This window comes from Micrasema longulum, unplaced genomic scaffold, assembly GCF_059751315.1.
Source record: "Micrasema longulum isolate JH-2025_06_02 unplaced genomic scaffold, ASM5975131v1 h1tg000708l, whole genome shotgun sequence".
In the NCBI taxonomy this organism is placed as follows: domain Eukaryota; kingdom Metazoa; phylum Arthropoda; class Insecta; order Trichoptera; family Brachycentridae; genus Micrasema; species Micrasema longulum.
Genome location: NW_028277904.1, coordinates 77,616 through 96,878, shown reverse-complemented (window position 1 = coordinate 96,878; position 19,263 = coordinate 77,616). Strand labels below are relative to the sequence as shown.

The following is a 19,263-nucleotide window of genomic DNA, read 5'->3' as shown; positions in this document are numbered from 1 at the left end:
AAATACGTATTTAAAAAATTTCCTTTTAGGTCATCATTTGATTCATGAAGAGGAAAACTTGTTAAACTAAGGCGCAGCCCAAACGCTAGGTTTGGAAATCGTATTTTTGCCGTAGCCCTCATGGCTTATGTCAGCCTCACATAATGTACAGATCTCTATATTATTGCATCGATCGTACATAGTTTTATTACACATTCGCCCGAGAGATCGCATTTCGACAGCATATAGCCTACTTTTATCCCTGTTTTTCCAAGTCCATACTTCGCTGCCATACATCAGAGTCGGGACCAGGACTCCATTGTGAACTTCTAATTTTGCCTCTTACGACAAACATTAATTTGACAAGGTTGATTTCAGTGCACCGTTCACTCTGTTCCCGGCACTCACCCTCCTTTCAATATCTTTCTCAGTCATTCTATCCCTAGTAAACATACTTCCCAGATACACAAATTCCTCTACCTGTTTTAGTATAACCCCATTCACAGTGATTTCACATTTAATCATACTTTCATTCCTTTCAAAAACCATCACATTCGATTTATCGACATTCATCAGCAAATCGCTTCCCTTGCATACATCGTAGACCTTTGTTACCAAAAATCGCAGTTTCTCTTTGTTGTTGCAAGAAGCACGGCATCATCAGCATACAAAAGACAATTGACATTTAGATCACTCATTTTTGCTTCCATTCTTAAGCCTTTCAGTTCTTTCATACAGTTATCGATATAACTAACTTCGACGACTTCTTTATGAATGTCAAACGACGATGTGTATGATCCATTTACACTAACACATCCTGTGCTGTCTTTATACAGAGACAACTCCACATCATTGACAACTCCAGTTAATTTAGATCTCAATTCAAAACACACATTTTCCGTTTATCATACCCTCAATTTTTAAAGAGATTTATATCTAGTAGTAATGGTTAGGTTTAGAATGTTACCGTAAAGTTACTCGTATATTACACGAGTGTTCACAAAAACGGCCCGTCTCTCTTACTGGAATTTCATCAAAGAACATTGCCAGTACTTCTTTTTAAGGGTTAACGCATTACGAAATGCACTTAACGATATTTTCGCCTTTTGGACGTTCTCTGTTAATAGTTAGTGATAAATCAGCGCTAAGTCCTGGCTAATCCAAGCAATAGTGTTAACTGCCTCCGTATAGTAAAGACGGTGCACGCTCGGATGCAGTTCTAATCGCTAGGCGATTATTAATTTGTTATTTGTCTTTTGCGTCCAACAGCCGACATGGCTGTTCTAGGAATTGTGACTTTACGACATCCTAACCGCTAAACTGAGCTCTCGGCTTTGTAGCGAGCGACAAATACGTTTCGTTGTCGTTTGTCGTACGAAAAACACAGGATGTTCTAAAAACCGAATTATTTCTTTAACAAAACTGTTGTCAATGATATTCAACTGATTTGTAAAGCGCTGTTTTTATGAAAAATAACCTTAAGGTAGCTTTACAATTTTGTACTTATCTAAAAAGATACTAAAAAAAAAAAAAAAAAACTAAAATAATACTATACAAAACTCTGATTAAACATTAAACCAACCCTGACATATGCCTCCGAAACCTGGGTTATGACAAAGAGTATTGAGGGAACCATTGCAGTTTTCGAAAAAAAGAATCCTCAGAGTTATCTATGGCCCTGTGAGAGAAAACAACCATTGGCGTCGTCGCTACGATAGCACGAGAGCTATACGATATCTACCGAGCGCCCGATGTAATCAACTCCATCAAGGGGGGACACTCGAGGTGGGCTAGTTATATAATTAGAATAGACGACGAAAACCCCATAAAACGCCTAACTCTATCTGTGCCACAAGGAAGACGCAAACCAGGAAGGTCCAAAATGCGATGGATGGACTGCATCAGCGCAGATATGACAATGTTGGAAGTGAGAAACTGGAGAGGAAGGGCAGAAGACCGGCAAGAGTGGAGAAGACTCCTGGATTTAGCCAAGGCCCACTCGGGGCTGATGAGGAGACATATTTGGCAATATTCAACTAACTTATTGGTAACACCACATATTTAATTGCAGGTTCAATACGTTCAATTACAAGTTACCGACGAAGATACATAATTTTTTTATACAAATATACACATTATCAATATGTTTATTTTTTGGGTGATACCGTGTGTGTTGGATTTGTTCCTTTGATAACAGGGTTTGTGAAAACCTTCGCACCTATACACATATTCGTACAGAAAATTATAATTTACTTTATAGTAAATTGAAGATAACTTCCATTTCAACGGTTAATTTCGCATTGTAATCGGGGCCTGGGCTGAAGCGCCTGAAGCGTAAGACTGATTATCTTACCCACATGTAACATTGAACAATGATCGAGATACGCTGTAATCTAATAAAATTGTGGCCACATCGCCACATGTGATGACTATTTTACATTTAAATATGTGTAATAAATATAACTCAAGGATTATTAAGTGTGACAATGATAAGCATTGAATTTGGACATTTTTGGTGAATCCAAATTAGCCATTCATTGATGCGGAGTAAAACATGCGTTGGTTATAATTATTTTTTATAGATATTCATAATAGTATTAGTAAGATGACAATATTTAATGACTAATTAAAAATATTTTCACTGCTGACATGCTCAAGAATCTGTTCATTTTGGATGAATATCCTGTTAGGTTTTAGGCTTTATAAGTAATTCTTAAAACATAATTTAATTTTAGAATGGAGCTCGCAATCGAAATAAATTATTTAATAATAAAAGTTTCATAAAAGGAAATCAAAAATATTCCTTTTATACCTTTAATAAATATTAAATATTTTTTCAACAGAAATGAATCTGTTAAAAATATGAAAGTCTATGCATTTACAGAGCTTTAATATGTCATTGGCTGGGTTAAGTGAATACTATACATGTGTAACATTCACCGTTCTGCCTAATATTTGTGCTTTCCACATCCACACAATTTTCAGAAGTTGTATATTTTATTAAAGCAGGCGTCATATCACATTAGGTGACGTAACCTCACAGGCGACATCTGTTGACTTTTTCATGAAGTTTATAAATATATATATATATATATATATATTGCTTATAGCAATATTCTATATTTATGCGATCGACCATTCTTTCGGATTAATACTGCCTACACTTTGAGTACATTTACAAGCTTTGAGTTATTTTTGATTTTCGATTTTTCTTGACTTCTCAACCAATAAATACGATTTTTTTCTAAAGAATCCAATATTTCAACAGAGATGAAGTAAATATCTTTTTTATGGATATCTCAATTAAGATGAAAGAATTATTGTAAAATGTGGAAATAAAGACATTTACACTATTTACATGGCTTATGACCTGTCATTGACTGGTGTTACTACTATTATAATGTATTTTAAATCACCAAGCAAAACAGGAGTATTATTTTCTTTTTTCCGAAATTGTCATTTACATACACTAAGGGCTTATTGCATTAAAAAATGTGTTAAAAAAAGTTAAATTACAATATTTTGAACTGGCAAGGGCGGCTTTGATAGATGTTTCTCGTCTTCTCGACTATCGTGTGTGTATTTCTCAGGCAAAAGGTCGATGGAATGCTCAGTGGGAATACACTTCCAAATGTAAGGGAGTATTCTATGAAAACATTCGAGAGAGAATTCCAAATTCCCTTGGTTCCATTCAACAAACCTGTCAAGAAATTAATCACTAATATTAGTAGGTTACGCATTGGTCACTGTTGCACAAGTAGCCTCCGGTGCAAAATTAATGTTGTGGGAAGTCGATGGCGTGAATGTGGTCTGGACCACGAGACTTCATACCACGTATTCTTTGGTTGCCCAATAAGAGACGGGTATAGAATGTATTCTTCCTTAAAAAAATATTCTTACCCTATAAAACACATCATCACTCCTCTTCATCCTTGATCCTGAAATTATCCACCAGATAGGAGACTTCCTGTCACAAAATGAGGTAAATTTTTAGGTTTCTTGGCTTTTGCATCATAATTTAAATCTGTGTTTGCTTAGTTATGTTTCATTTAATTATAACATATTGAATGAATATAATTAACACATGGACAATGTCCGTTAGTAAATAAATAAAATAAAATAAAATAAACACAGCTTATACCAGATATGACCCGACCCATGCCTGTGAACCTTAATAAAATATTATTTTATTCTTTATTTGTCCCACTCACTTCGCAATTGTTCTCGAATTTTAGCTTAATTTTTTTATTTATGTTTAAAGAATTCTTTAAAAAAAATCGTGGTCAAATAATTTATTTACTTCATCACAACAGTACGTACATATATATATATATATATATATATATATATATTTACAATATACATAAGAGGTAAAACAGAGTATACAAAAAATAAAGGATTTTAACATAGCAATGAAATACATATTAACAGTAAAAATAGTAAACAAAAAATCCCACAAAAGCATGGCCTGTTCGTGGGTATACAAGAAATGTTTATGAATTTTTGCTTCGATAATAATTTTTGCTAAGATGTAACATAAGAAAGAGAAAAGAAAATATTATGTAAAAGATTAAAGGGTACTTTTTTATTATATAGTAATTAAAAAAAAAATTTTTTCATTTAAACTTTAAAATATTCCTTATTATTAAAGGACAACAAAATATATCATAGAAAAAAAGGGTTGATATCTTGAGTTTGAATCCAGGATAGCGCGTGTTTCTTAAAAGAAGGAAAATTTTGAAAGTTTGGGATCAATGAAATATTATCAGCAAAAAAAAATTTGGGCCTATAAAATATGCATGTCTCTGTGCTAGCCTCGTGTGGTATTTTTAACACACGTTCCTTCTTTGACTTGATCTATTTAAATTACTTGTAAATACATTTTGGTTTTAAAATATATATTTTTAACATTGAAAACAAAATATTTGTCTTATATCTAAAAGTTTAGTTTCTTGGAGTAATTGGAAAGAGGGAAAAGTGCGATTTTTGTGAAGCATTATTTTTGAGATAAATTTTTGAACAGTCTCTAATGGTTAAATATGGTTGTTATAAGCTCCCCCTCATCCAATTATACCATAGGAAAGCGATGACTGTACAAGTTCATTATATACCATTTTAATAGTATTTAGCTGGGCGTAAATATTTTACCGTTTGAACACATAGGTTAAATATCCCAGTTTATTAACAATTATTTCAAGATGATTTTAACATATCTCGAGTTCGATGAGACCAAAAGCTCTGTGTCAAGCTGAAATACAACTTAGTGGAAATTTGAATCAAACATTTTTAAAGATATTAAAAATATAACATAAATAACAATCCCATATCACTATCTGAACAACACACAGCACTCACTATGTATGCACCATATTTTGATTAAAGGTAAAAAATATATATGCGATGTCTCGCAGCAGTCTCCTGCAATCGTCTCGTCCCCTAGACAAAATCCAATTTTGAACATCCCTCCTGAAGATGGCTTTTCTTTCATTTTTTAGATTGAAATAATAAACATGAATAAAAAGGAAATTGGGAGTTCTTGATAGAGGTTTTTTGAAAGATCGTCAATATTTTAAAACGGTAATTATTATGATGTATTTTTAACATTTGGTTGCTACTGGCAAGACGGAAATTTCGATCCCAGAAGATATCCTTTGTCCTTTGTCCAAGATATCCTGTTTCAGGACAATAGAGAAGCAGATGTCCGAGTAATTGTTGTTCCACCTATTGTTACCTGTAGTTGCCAAATAAAATCTAGTTTTCGCAAACAATCGCGCGAATTTCGTCGAAGCAAACTTAAAGGGGGCTCTAAGGTAATTTAGGGTGCCTAAATTATGGCAGAAAAAGGGCCGATAGGACAGAAAGATGACGGCGTCTGATACCAACATCTAAAATGTATACACGTTTTTCTAATCCGTATGAATATTTTACCCCAATCAAAGCGGAATAAAGAATTTTAACCTTTTTTAATCGCAAATCCTGATAAATACTTCAAATTTCTAAACGCTAAGGGAATCACGTAAAAAATATTACATATTTGATTTTATAAATGTAGAACACATTTGATTGAATAAAATAATAAAAAAAATGGATATAATTTTGCTTATTAGGAAATGTGGAATCAATGAGATAATAATATTTATAAAAAACAGTTTTGTAAAGCAGAAAATATATAATACGATATAAAAATAAAAAAATCCACATTAAAAAAAATAAATATTTCTCTCTTTGAAACAAATGTTGTTATACATACTTACAAGAATAGTTAAGTTATTATCCTATTTACAAAGAACATGACTTATTTCAAGGAATTAAAAAGGTTTTCTAAGGTACAAATAAATTATTCAAAGGTGTAAATAAAGTCATTTAAAAATTACTTAGATTCAAACCATTTCATTTATTAACAAGTGGAGTGAGTTCATTGTTTGTTGTATTTTTTATTGATAAGCAATTTATTTCATATCTAAAGACATCGAAAGTATCATAAATGAATTCGATTACCTTAGTATTTAATTGGGGTAATTTATGTATTTAATTTATGAAAAGAGTTTTTAAACAATCAAATGAATAATTATTTCATTTGATGAGACTACTGTTCTTTCCCTCGTTTTCTTTTAAGTACGTTTTTCTTACAAATTATTTGAATTTACAAGACAAATTAAAACGACCCCTAACGGTTTTTAAATAGAGTTGCGCCTGACATTAGGCAATTTGCTTAGCAACTTAATTTTTTTTTAAAAAAAGGTAAATGATCAGTAGAATGGATAGGTACTTCCTACCTTACTTTCTAACTTTACTGTTCTTATCGTTAAACAACAAATATATATATGTGTATATATTTTTTTGTATTGTTTTATTACATAATCACATAATGGGTTAGGGGTTTCTTTAAAATATTTTTTATTTGATAATAGACCATCAAATTAAGCCAAAACATATATTTTTATTTTCATGTATCGTATTATTAGCGGTGGGATTTTTCAAACTACAGTTATTTTAAAATTACTCCACCTGTGACGTCACAAGTTCTGACGAAGAGTTCTGCTGATTGGTAAGTCGGCTTCCCGAAAACCATAAATATATGTTACAACACCCTATCATTGGTTGATTCATAAGAACTTGTACAAACAAAGCAGTTCGTTTTTATTATTTTTTTCATATATTTTCGAGAAATATTGCCATACAATTAAAGCCCTAATTTTTACCGCGCGACGAAGGATTTTTATGTCCAATTTCCCGTTGCACATAATTTCCTCATTTGGTCTAGTTAAAACATTCTAAGCTATTTTGTCAACAGGTTATATTTATGTTATATAAAAACTGCGTCATTAGGGGTCAGTTGCATAAAAAAAGTCTGACGTAAATGCAACAATTATTCAATTTTAAACTTTATTAAACTGAACTTTTTATGGTGCAACTGGCCTGAAATTATTTAAAATACATAAAAACGCTTTTGAAAAAAAATACATACACGTTTAAGAATATTATTATTATTATCGGAAAAATAAACAGGAAAATGAATTTTTGAAATCAATACAAATCACGACAGTTAAAAAATAAACGATAACACTTTTTTTATATTGTATATTGTTTCCTCTCGAGCCATTCTTAAATTTAATGTAATTATTTTCCATGTTGTATTAGTTCAGCTCAGTGACACATGGGCCTTGATTACAATGGGTAGTTAACAGAGTTATCTTTAATTGTCAATAAAGTAAATGACGATACTTCAAATATATATATATATATATAATTTTATACAAAAATACATATTTTCATAGAGGAAAATCAATTTTGATTTATGGACAAATTTATTTATTTTTTGACTTCCAGTTTATTCCACATTTGTTGAGGCCTTTATGCACATTTACGAATGTGTTAACTCGTTGGCACATCCATAAATGTATCACCACAAATATTAAATAAGATCATAAACATTGTAATAATTTTAAAAAAAACAAATATATGGCACATCAATATGATGAACAGGAAACTCAAACATTTGGTTTACATTTAATTTTTTAAAAAGAGAGAAAAAAGGTCATATATTCGAAAAATGCTAAAGAAATAATATTCTCAATAATTTGTGTGAAATTATGAGAGGCTTAAAGATGGATGCCGTACAAAACCCTAGCCAACTTATTCCAAAGGTTGCGGTTACGTAAAAGTATTAAATGAAGGTAAGTCTGTTGACTTCCCATAGTAATGAAAACCAAAGTGGCGTTCATTTATAAATCAAATTTGACACAATCTTAGGTTATAAACATTATTGTTTATATCATCTCTATGCAAAAGACTTACAACTATGTTTTCGATGCAGGCCTGAAAACACCAACGAAGCAATATAATCTATGTCTAATACACTAAATCGCGTGTCAACGTGGACAAAAAAGAATAGTTTACCTATAAATCCATCTAAAACACATATTATGTTTGCGGGTTGTCGAAGATTACTTAGTAAGTTAGACGTATCTTCTCTTAATCCTATTAATATCAATGGTACTAATATTCAATACAGGAAATCTATAAAAAATCTAGGAGTACTAATGGATGAACATCTATGCTGGCGAGCTCATACTAATGAATTAAGCCGCAAAATATTTTTTATATTACTAGACTTTTATATTACCTTCTCTAAAATTTTCTTCATCTCTGTTGCAATATGCTAATACTAATATTATAAATGCGAAAGTACGTTTGTTTGTGCTATTGAGAAGTGCGAAATAAAATGGGATACTTATTTTTCACCCTGAAATAATTGACGTGCTTTATCTGTGGTTAGTTTGGTTTGCTTTTCGTATTGTTTTTAAAGTAGTATTTTGATTTTGTGAACAGAATAACGATGCTACGTCACCACAGACTAACGGATCATTGTATTTCTTTCATAGCGATAGTTAGAAGACCATATTTCATAAGCTTTGCATTTTTTGTTTATACGCTTACTGTTTTTTCTACCTTTGTTATTATTGTTTTTTTTTTGTTACTTTGTAAAACTTTTTATTATATCCTTTCTAACTAATTTCACATATTTTTTCTGTATATTCTGTGTTAATTATTTAGTATGTTAGCGTGTACTTTATTTTTATTTTTTGTAAATGCCTTTTGGGCGTTAATGAACAAAATAAATATATCATCCCATCGAGAAAACTATTATTTATAAACGACACAACTAATTAATTATCTAAAGAATGTATCCTTAATACCACATGAGCGAAGCTAAGCTAGTGTTTTTTATAATTCATATCATAATTGGAGCCTATATGAACGGTTAAAAAAAGTGAATATTTCAAAGTTTTACCATTTGATTGAATAAGCGTTTTTGTGTGGCTAGTGCTATATTTAGGCAGAAAATTAAAGATTTTGGGAATGCTCGTTCGTCATGGTAGTGCAAATTTAGGCACAATATGGTCAATTGGTCAAGTGTTCGCTATCTATTATCCGAGTCAGGTATCTATTTTTTTGCGTCATTTTTCACACCCTGAAACCGAATAAAACCGAAGGCGGTAAAATAACGCGCCCTTTGCGGGAATCCGGGGCTCGCAGCGCGCGTGACACGTGCGCGCGCCCGCGCACGCCCCTCGCACTGCGCACTGCGCAGTACTACCTCCGCCGCGACCGCTACACGGAGCGATACGGAACCTCTGCTGGCAATAAACATTATTTATAAAAAAATATTTTATTTATATCTTAGATTTAGCGAGAAAACAATTCCGGCTTGTTATTTTCTTTTGTTTCTAAGCAAATTCAGTCAGAGCTGGACAACTGTCGCGTGAAAATCCTGGGGCCGTTTAATGAAGCTTTTTTACTAAGATGCGTAAACAATATATACTATAGGGAACTTATAAACTAATGCATGTTTTATTTACGTGTTAAATAAAATTAAACATCATAAAAGAAGTCTTATTTTATTGACATTCGTAAACTAAGCGTATTTTTTTTGTTTTTGAAACATAACATTTTTAATAGTATTTATACTGCCAAGCACTTTCATGCTCTGTTGTAAACGCAAACGATTATTAGGCTACTAAATGATATTAAATATTTGTATATAACCACTTACCGACTTTTCTATGTTTACCGGTTTCGAGACGTACCCAACACCCCCTCCCTCTATCCCCTTTGCTCTTTCCAACTATCTCTCAAACAACATATAATATTTCCAAAATTTAATTAGTGCATGTTTGTCCTAATCAGTGCATGTGCTTATTAAAATGCATGTCGTATTGATTTTATATATTTGTGCAACAACTATAGTGAAGGTGTATTGCGGGTTTTGCATGTTGGTTTAGTTATCTAAATACGATTAAAATGGTATATTATGCACTTGTACAGTCATTGCTTTCCTATTAAATAATTGGATTGGGGGGAACTTACAACAATCATATTAAACCAATAGAAACTGTTCAAAAATTTCTATTAAAAATAATGCTTCACAAAAATCGCACTTTTCTCTCTTTCCAATTATTTCAAGAAGCTAAACTCTTAGACCTGAGACAAATATATTGTTTTCAATGTTTAAATATATATTTAAGAACCCAAAATTTATTCAAAGTAATTCAAATAGATCAAGTCAAAGAAGGAATCGTGTGTTAGAAATACCACAAGGTAAAACGAGGCTCGCACAGAGACATGTATATTTTACAGGCCCAAAAATGTTTAATTCTTTTTTTACTGAAAATATTTCATTGATCCCAAACGTTCAAAATTTTCCTTCTTTAAAAAAACACGCACTATCCTGGATTCAAACTTAAGATATTTACTCTTTTTTCTATAGTATATATCTACAATAAGGAATATTTTTGTGTTTTTTTAAATATTTTTTATTTTCTTTTTAATTACTATAAAAAAAATACCATTTAATTTTACAGAATATTTTATTTTTTCTTTCTTATGTTACACAAAAATATTATAACTGTCCATATTTTATTATATAAGCAAAAATTCATGAACATTTTCTTATATACCCACGAACAGGCCATGCCTTTGTGGGATTTTTTGTTAACTATTTTTACTATTAATATGTATTTCATTACTATGATTTTATGCTTTATTTTTTTAATACTCTGTTTTATCACTTATGTTTATTGTGAAAAACAAAAATAAAAAAATGGTGTCTTGACGAAGGGGCGGGTACGTCTCGAAACTGGTAGACATAGAAAAGTCGGTAAGTGGTTATATACCAAAATTTAAAAACATTTAGTAAAATGTTAGACCAAGTTAATGCTTTAAATATTAACAATATTATTAGGTTAATTTGTCAATGAATACCTACATTTAGGTGGAAAAAAAAAATACCAGTTTTTGAAAAAAAAAAAAAAAACATTTTGTCTTAAATACATATCTATAGATTAAAGGATAAACCACGGATGTCACATTTAATGAAATGTTAAGGAAACAAGATTTTGTGATGGCGCGATTTCCACGTCATAACTTTTGAACCAAATGAGATAATTTCAATGTTTAAAGACCTTTTAATCTAAAATAATAATAATTTTAATAATTTTAATAATTATGGAACAAATTAAAATAGCGTATCTGGGACAATTGATGTTTTTTGCATCAAAACAAAGTGGACTTCGGTGTTTTATTCACGTATAAAATAGCTTATTGCGATAATTCTGCATTTTTAACTTCGAAGCGGCAATAAGTGGACAAACCAAACTTAAACCAAAGGCGAAGATAAAGAAAAAATACATGAAGAAATCCATGCGATAAATGTTTCTTTGACTAATTGCATAATGTGAATAGTATTAAAAATATACTTTTTAACTGTTTTAATATGTTTCTTTTTTGGGTGATACCGTGTGTATTGAATTCCTAAAAGTTTACATAAACCCAGTAATTACAGTACACGAATAATAAAAGAGGCAATTGAAATACACAGACACCCAAATAACACAAAGAAAGACGACGGGTTCAAACTAAACTAAAAAAAAAAGTTTTTTCTACAAAACACTCAGTTTACCCTGAAGATGGCTCCCGCAATGGTAGCTGAAACGTCGGAACAAATCCAACACACACGGTATCACCCAAAAAGAAACATACTGATACTTTTTAACGTTTAAAAAAATCTTACTGAAGAAAAAAATACTTATAAAACATAAAAAGGAAATGTTGTTTTCTCCTTTAAATGTTATATTGTTACGATAAAACATGCCAACTGAAATAATTTTTGCCAACTTTTAAGGGTCCAATTCCATTCTGTGCGCTGTGCGCATTCCGCGCCGTACGGTTTACATTGCCGGAACAATTATATCATTCAAGTATCGGAGAAACACATGTGAGCCTGCCCGGTACTCCTTTAGAAGAATGCTGTTCTCAAATAATAAAGTCAGCCTAACCTTCTATCAATATTGATTGGCTTTAGATGCAAGCGCTCTGCTTTGTGCCTCTGTCCCCCTCCCCTTCCCGCCACCCCCTCTTCCCACTGGACGTTGAATAACTTAACCAAACAAGCAGAAAACAAATAAACCTAAAAAGGTTTTTCTAAATACGCCCGACCCGCGAGAAGGTTCTGGAATTGTGACAAAAGAACCGCGAGAAGGTTCTGGAATTGTGACAAAAGAACCACATATAGAGAGAAAATTCGGAAAATTAGACTAGAACTAGTTACGCTGGCAATAATAAAAAAACATACAGATAAAATGCTGATTTTGTAAACAAACAAATATGTAGTTAAAAAAATTAAGATCCTCAACAGGTTCACTGCCAACTCCGATAATCGGCGATACCTACCGCTCCACCTACCGAGTTAAAAATTTTATGTTTTTCCACATAAATATATACAAAATTCATCAGAAATTTCGCATACCCATTATAAAACGAAATAATACAGACTAAAATGGATACAAAGTCGTTGAAACAATAGGCACCTTTCACCCCTCCGGCAACTACACCTATCTTCCAGGAATTTAGCAAACAACATGTGTTTGCACATGTGCGACAGTGTCTAGTGACTACCCAAAATCTACGAAAGCTACCCTTCGAATATTTTTTATCTGTTATATTATCCATATTGTTGAAACGGTGCTTTATCTGTTTAGTTTTTTATTGTTTACTTTTTAGCATGACACTTAACAAATTTACTATTATGCTCAGTGTTTATTTTTGTAAATTTGTTGTATAATTATTGGTACAAATTTAAGTTGCTAGAATCACTCATCTATGCACTTTGCAGTTGCAAGTCGATTAGTAATCTAGCTTCAATAGATAAATTTTTTCAACTATTAAATTTCCAAATTAAGTAATTGGGGTCTAGAATTCCAACCGTCCATGCGCTCAGAAGCTGCAAGACTTGTTGTAATCTAACTTCTATTTTAATACATTTGTTTTTTATTTTTTATTTTTTAAATATCGAGTCGGGTACGTCTCGAAACCGGTAGACATAGAAAAGTCGGTAAGTGGTTATATACAAATATAACTTTATAATTAATCAAACACTTTGTTCTTAGACCACTTGAGTTTGTTTTAAAGAATTACTTGTTTCGGAATATTATTTAGGGTTCCAGCGTGATTGATAATTGATTGGTATGTTTTGGCAAAAAAATCCATTTTAAATTTTAATTTATTAAAGTACAAGAATAATCATTATCTTCTTTAATTATCTTATCATTTATAACACATTATGAATTAAAAAACAATTATTTTTAGCATAAAATGATGACTATTTAAATATTTAAGTTAGTTTAAAAATGTGCTAAGAGGACAATACGCGTCATCTTGTATATTAAAAAATAAACTTACAATTGAATCTTTATTTTGGATACCTTACAAATAAATAAAATAAACATGATGAATACTTGTTAAATAATAGATTTAATTATTTACAAAAATACAAATAAAGGTTACGTTCCGGCTGCAAAGGGTTAAGGCCGATAGGAGAAGTTGAATAAACTCTTAAAGAAAACTGTCGGAGCCAATAAGCCAAAGGAAAAGGCGCCAAGTACTCAATAAACTGTTCAAACCGAGAAACCGATTTCCGAACATTCACCGACAGCGCGGCGCGGTGTTGAAAAAATAGAGAATGAAACGAGAGAAAAGGAAAAAAAATCGCGTCTATCTCAGCTGCATTCCTATTGGCTATGGGAAGAAAGCAGAGAAAAGTGGGTCACATTCCATGGTAGTCGCATTCCACGCCGGCACATCCGCATCACTTGTCCCGTACCACCGACTTCGCGCTAGGTGATGGGACTGTGAGTGGTTTCGAAAAAGGAATAGCATTCAAATTTGTCGTTTTTTTATGGTTAACGGATCCGGCAAATCTTGAAAGTGACGTAATAGAATTCATTAAACGAGTAATTGGGAACTGCCTGCTCGAATAGTGAATGAGCTATGATCAAATATATATATTAGGTGGATATAAACATTCATTGGCATGGCACTATTCTGAAGATCGCACATATACGACTTGAGTTAGTGCAGCGAGAGGTTTTAGGGTTGAAAACTGTACTCAAATAGCGGAAAGGCTTTGTTTATATTCCGTGTCGTAAATAAGGGTCGGAAAATATTGTGGGGGTGGGATTTTTATGACATCAGGCATACTGTCGTTTCAATCCATAAAGTATATAGTGTGCGAGAGATTTTAGATCTTTTTTTTTAATAAGAAAACTAAAAAAAAAATTGAGTAATTATCTTAATAAGGACTTCTGATCAATTTTAGGTAAAAATTAGTTGATTTTTTTAATTTAAATTTTCCACAATATTTTCTATTTGTAGACAAGTTCTCAATATACTCAGTGTACAGTTCTTTATTATTTACAAATGTTAATAATCTGTTCACAAATATGCAAAAAAAATAAATATATATTTTACATATATAGCTTACCCCATGTTGGCTTCCGGTATGATATCATCCGCAACCACGTAAATCATGGCACCGGCAGCGAAGGAAAGTGCATAGGGCAATACGGGGGTGGCTACCCCTACAGCGAACGCTCCTAGCACCCCAAACACGGGTTCCACCATCCCGCTCAACTGGCCGTACCTGGATATAAAGAATACAAAAATCAATAAATGAACTCATGCCTTGATACATCCTTACACGGTGAGGCAGGTAATTATAATAAAAAACTTTGAATAACTAGAATATTCAATTAAAGAAAATACTTTTTTTTGTAGTTTTAAGAAACAAAAAAAAAACATTTTATAGGTGCAACGCCTAAAAACTTTCGTATGTATTGAAATCAAAATCGACCGCTCAGAAATTGAAAACTCTTAAATTGATTTATTTTTCAATCGTTTTTTAATTATTTAGTTTACAAGAATTCATTATTTGCTGATGTCATCCGGTTTAAAGTCAACCGATCCGTTATTCAAAAAATATGATATACGTTATTCTACAATGTTAAAAGTCCTCAAAATTAAATAATCTTTTGAATTTGAGTTAGGCTTTTAAAAATAACGGTTTTATTTATTTTGTAAAAAAAGCTAAGCAATTCGTTTGTCTGTTTTTTATTGGCCCTGAATCTAAAAAAAAACATTAATGAAAACAATTAAAACAGAATACGTATAAACTATCGAAATACTTATATTTTAGGTCACCCACGAAATGATTTTTCATATTTGAAGCATTTAATCAATCATAAAATAAATCTACAAAAAATAAAATTGGTAGGTACTCCGGTATAAAAATGACAACTAAATATTAAAATGTCAACTTATTTTCTACTTGCTTTGTTGGCCAATTAATACGTTTTAAAAATATTTTAACTTTAAGTTATTGATAACATTTTTGTAGAGGAATTTTATAAAAATAAGTGATGATCAAATCCTACTATGTAATACAAATGTAATTGAGTTAAAAAAGGGGGCGTTGTTTATTAGGTTTGAATTTGCCATGTATATTGGTCAAGTTTATCAGTAGAATCATTGGTAGTACTAAAGTAGCAGAAGTCTTTACTGGTGCGGTAGAACGCGTGCGATTGATTAATTTTGGAGTGGGTCAACGAAGTGCTAAATAGTCGTGGAACAGGTATGAGGAAATAACTGTTCTGACAGCCATCTCCTGTGTGAACCTGCAGCAGTCTGCGTGCATCGTGGCAAATCGACTTTCCCATGCACTATACGGATAATTCCATTGTGAACAGTTCGCATCTTATGGGAACCATGGGAGGGATCGCCGCGCGGAGTTCGCACGGCCGCCGGCCGAGACACAACACGCGAGTACAGCGAGGACTGCTGGTATGAGGCAAAAACTTCAAATCCAACTAGCACTGATATGCGTAGGAAATGCAAATTTTAAATTACAATACGCCTTGACGCAGTAAAAAATCAACACTGCAGCTGTAATAAAACGTATCACGGTTAACGATGATGATTCAAGATCTACCTACAAAAAACTGGGATATTTTTTTGAAACGAAGACATACGATTCGAACCAAGATAAGCAAACACCTCTTGTCCGTTAAAAGACAAGGAAAAGTTTCTTGAAGCGATGAAAGAAATTTCCAACGTAAAGCAGAACGGAGGCAAAAAATAATGCATTTGCCTACTCCATCCAGAGTAAATAAGAAACAAGACTCATGGGCACCTACATAGTAATATGTATTTTAAATTAATAAATATTACACGGATTTTTTTTAATGCATTTCAGAAATAGCATATACCTTACGATAAAAAATAAACGGGATTTTGGCAAAAAAAACGCCAAATTTCATTGTCAAAAAAAGTATTTACTATACCTTTCAAAATACTCGCCATTTGCGACGATACGAGTAAATTGATGCCAACGCTTAATGCAATTGTCCTTGTACTTTTTATAGGCCTGCAAAGATATGGCCTTTAACTCTCGCGGAGAATTATCTTTTATGGCATCAATCGTGTCAAAGCGCGTTCCTCTTAATGGCAATTTTAGTATTGGGAAAAGAAAAAAGTCAGACGGGGCCTGGTCTGAAGAATACGGTGCTTGGCTGATGACATGAGTCGAATTTTTGGCCAAAAACTCCGAAACAATCAACGCTGAATGAGATGGCGTATTATCGTGGTGTAAAATCCACGAATTGTCCTTCCACATATCGGACCTTTTCTTACGAATGGCTTCACGCAAACGCGGCAGCGACGCGTTTCGTGCCCAAAACATCGGTCGAAATATGATCTGCCGATCCATATGAGATGCTTAATAGCACAGCAAGCTCTCGGATTGGTACATATCGATTTTTCATCACGACTTGCTTTGCCAATTCGATATTTTCTTCGGTAACAGACGTTGTTGGGCGTCCAGTATGTTCATCATCATCTAAGCATTCACGAAAGTCATTGAACCGCTTATATTTATTTATTTATTTATTAACGGACATTGTCCATGTATACAATTTATAAGGTTTAAATATTACAATAAAAGAGTAGTTTAAAACATTTAAAGAAAAAAGAAAGAAGCATTGACAAACATAAGGGACATCGAGACAAGATTTGGACTATTTATTTAGTGCTCGTTTAAATCGTTGTAAACTTAAACCAAAAAAGTCCAGATCCTGTATTGAGTTAACAATACGACAAAGGCGGGTCATTGGAGATTTTGGCCATAGTTTGTTCTATGCTGATCGATGAACAGTACTTCATTGTTTCTCAATCTACGAGTCGGAATATTGAATTTTACTTGTCCCAGTAATGATGGAACATCGATTATACCATTTAGTATGCCGAACATATATATAGAGTCAATATTAGTTCTACGTTTTTGTAGACTAGAAATATTTAACATTGACTCTATTTCAGCATAAGAATAATTATCTCTCTCTAGTCCAAGCATCCACGTTATTTTTCGAAGCAAGCGATGTTGGACTGATTCAATGTGATTTATGCGATTGACATAGAATGGAGACCAGACCACTGAGGCATATTCAAGAAGAGGGCGAACAGTTGAGCAATAAAGAGTTTTGATTGTACGGACATTAGTAAAATCAGAGGATATTCTGTTAATGAAGCCAAGTAATTTCAGTGATTTATTTACTGTATTATCTATATGCTCGTTGTATGTCAGTTTATAGTCCAAAACAACTCCTAAATCTCTGATGGACTTGACTACATCAATTTTGGAGTTTTCTAATAGGTACTCGAAGGAAATTGGTTGTTTTGTTCTATGAAAATATCATTCGTATGCCCGTGTTTTCGACATACCGATTCTTCAAAGGTTTTTTCAACAATTTTTCGACTCACTCAAACAGACGCTGACGGAATACTGAGCGTCCGATCGTCGTCAAACATTCACAAATTGTCAAAAAAGTGCTGTCAACGTGGCTGCAAAAATACGAATTGGTGCAGCGCGCGCATTTCAAATTGGAAATTTCCGTTTATTTTTGATCATATGGTATGTATGTATATGTACATTATTCTATACAGATTTTGGTAATTTATTTGTCATAAACGATTCACCAAATTATTTTTCAATAGTTTATAAGTGGGAACGGTTAAAATAATTTATTCTTACCAGAGACTTCTCCAGACAGAAAAACCCGCCGCTTGGAGAGGAAGACTTACAGCCAGACCTTCAGGGAAATTTTGAATCCCAATTCCAATTGCCAAATTTCTGAAACGATAGAAAGACAAAATTAGTCGACACATTAAACGTATTATATAATACAATAAAAGAGTATAAAAATAATATAATAAAAACATTAAAATAACAACAAAATACAATGAAAGCAAGAATACAATTAAATGCACCATCTTAGACAACCATAATAAACGCAACAAAGATGATTATTTGTGAAGCAATACAGATATAAATACTGTGAATAGGGTACGAATAATAACATGACTGACGTTTCATAATAAAAAATGACAATATGATATGTGATGACAAAGAGTGGAAAGTTTCCAACAGAAAGAGATATTTATATTCTTCCCACAATATGAACATAAAAATGCAACGGTTATGCCCATTTACCTGCATGATTAAACAGTGTTAGGAGAAGTCGAAATTAAAATACGAAACGAACAATTTGAGCCGTCTGATTGTGGGTCATAACGTTTGATGTTTATGGGAGTTAATACTAGGACTCCCGCGTGGATGTTGGCTAATACCAACTATGCATGAAGACACGGAGCTGCTAATTTATGGATAAAAGTCATGCTCAAAATACGTTCATCAAGATTGTCAAACGAGCAATTTAGAGAGTACGTTAATGCAGGGAAATCACTAAAGAATGTCCTCTAACTGGGAACGTAAGAATGTGGACTGAATATTTTTACGCTTATTTTTTGGGCATGGACTTCATGATAATTGACAATTGAGAAATACTACTTTTTTTACACTTTTAAATTAATAAGGGTCTATGAAATACTGTCGAG

General features: G+C 32.3%; 1 protein-coding gene across 1 annotated transcript in view; it reads right to left on the bottom strand.

Annotated features, from left to right (window-relative positions):
- Window positions 1–18,507, bottom strand: part of LOC148279525 (zinc transporter ZIP11-like) — a 58,343-nt gene extending 39,836 nt beyond the window's left edge. Inside the window, exons 1-2 of the mRNA XM_088229780.1 lie at window positions 18,401–18,507; window positions 14,801–14,959 (exon numbers count right to left, since the gene is read on the bottom strand). Of these exons, the coding sequence (XP_088085906.1) occupies window positions 14,801–14,940 (140 nt within the window). The 5' untranslated portion in view covers window positions 14,941–14,959; window positions 18,401–18,507. The remainder of the gene's footprint in view (window positions 1–14,800; window positions 14,960–18,400) is intronic.
- Between the last annotated feature and the right edge of the window lie 756 nt (window positions 18,508–19,263).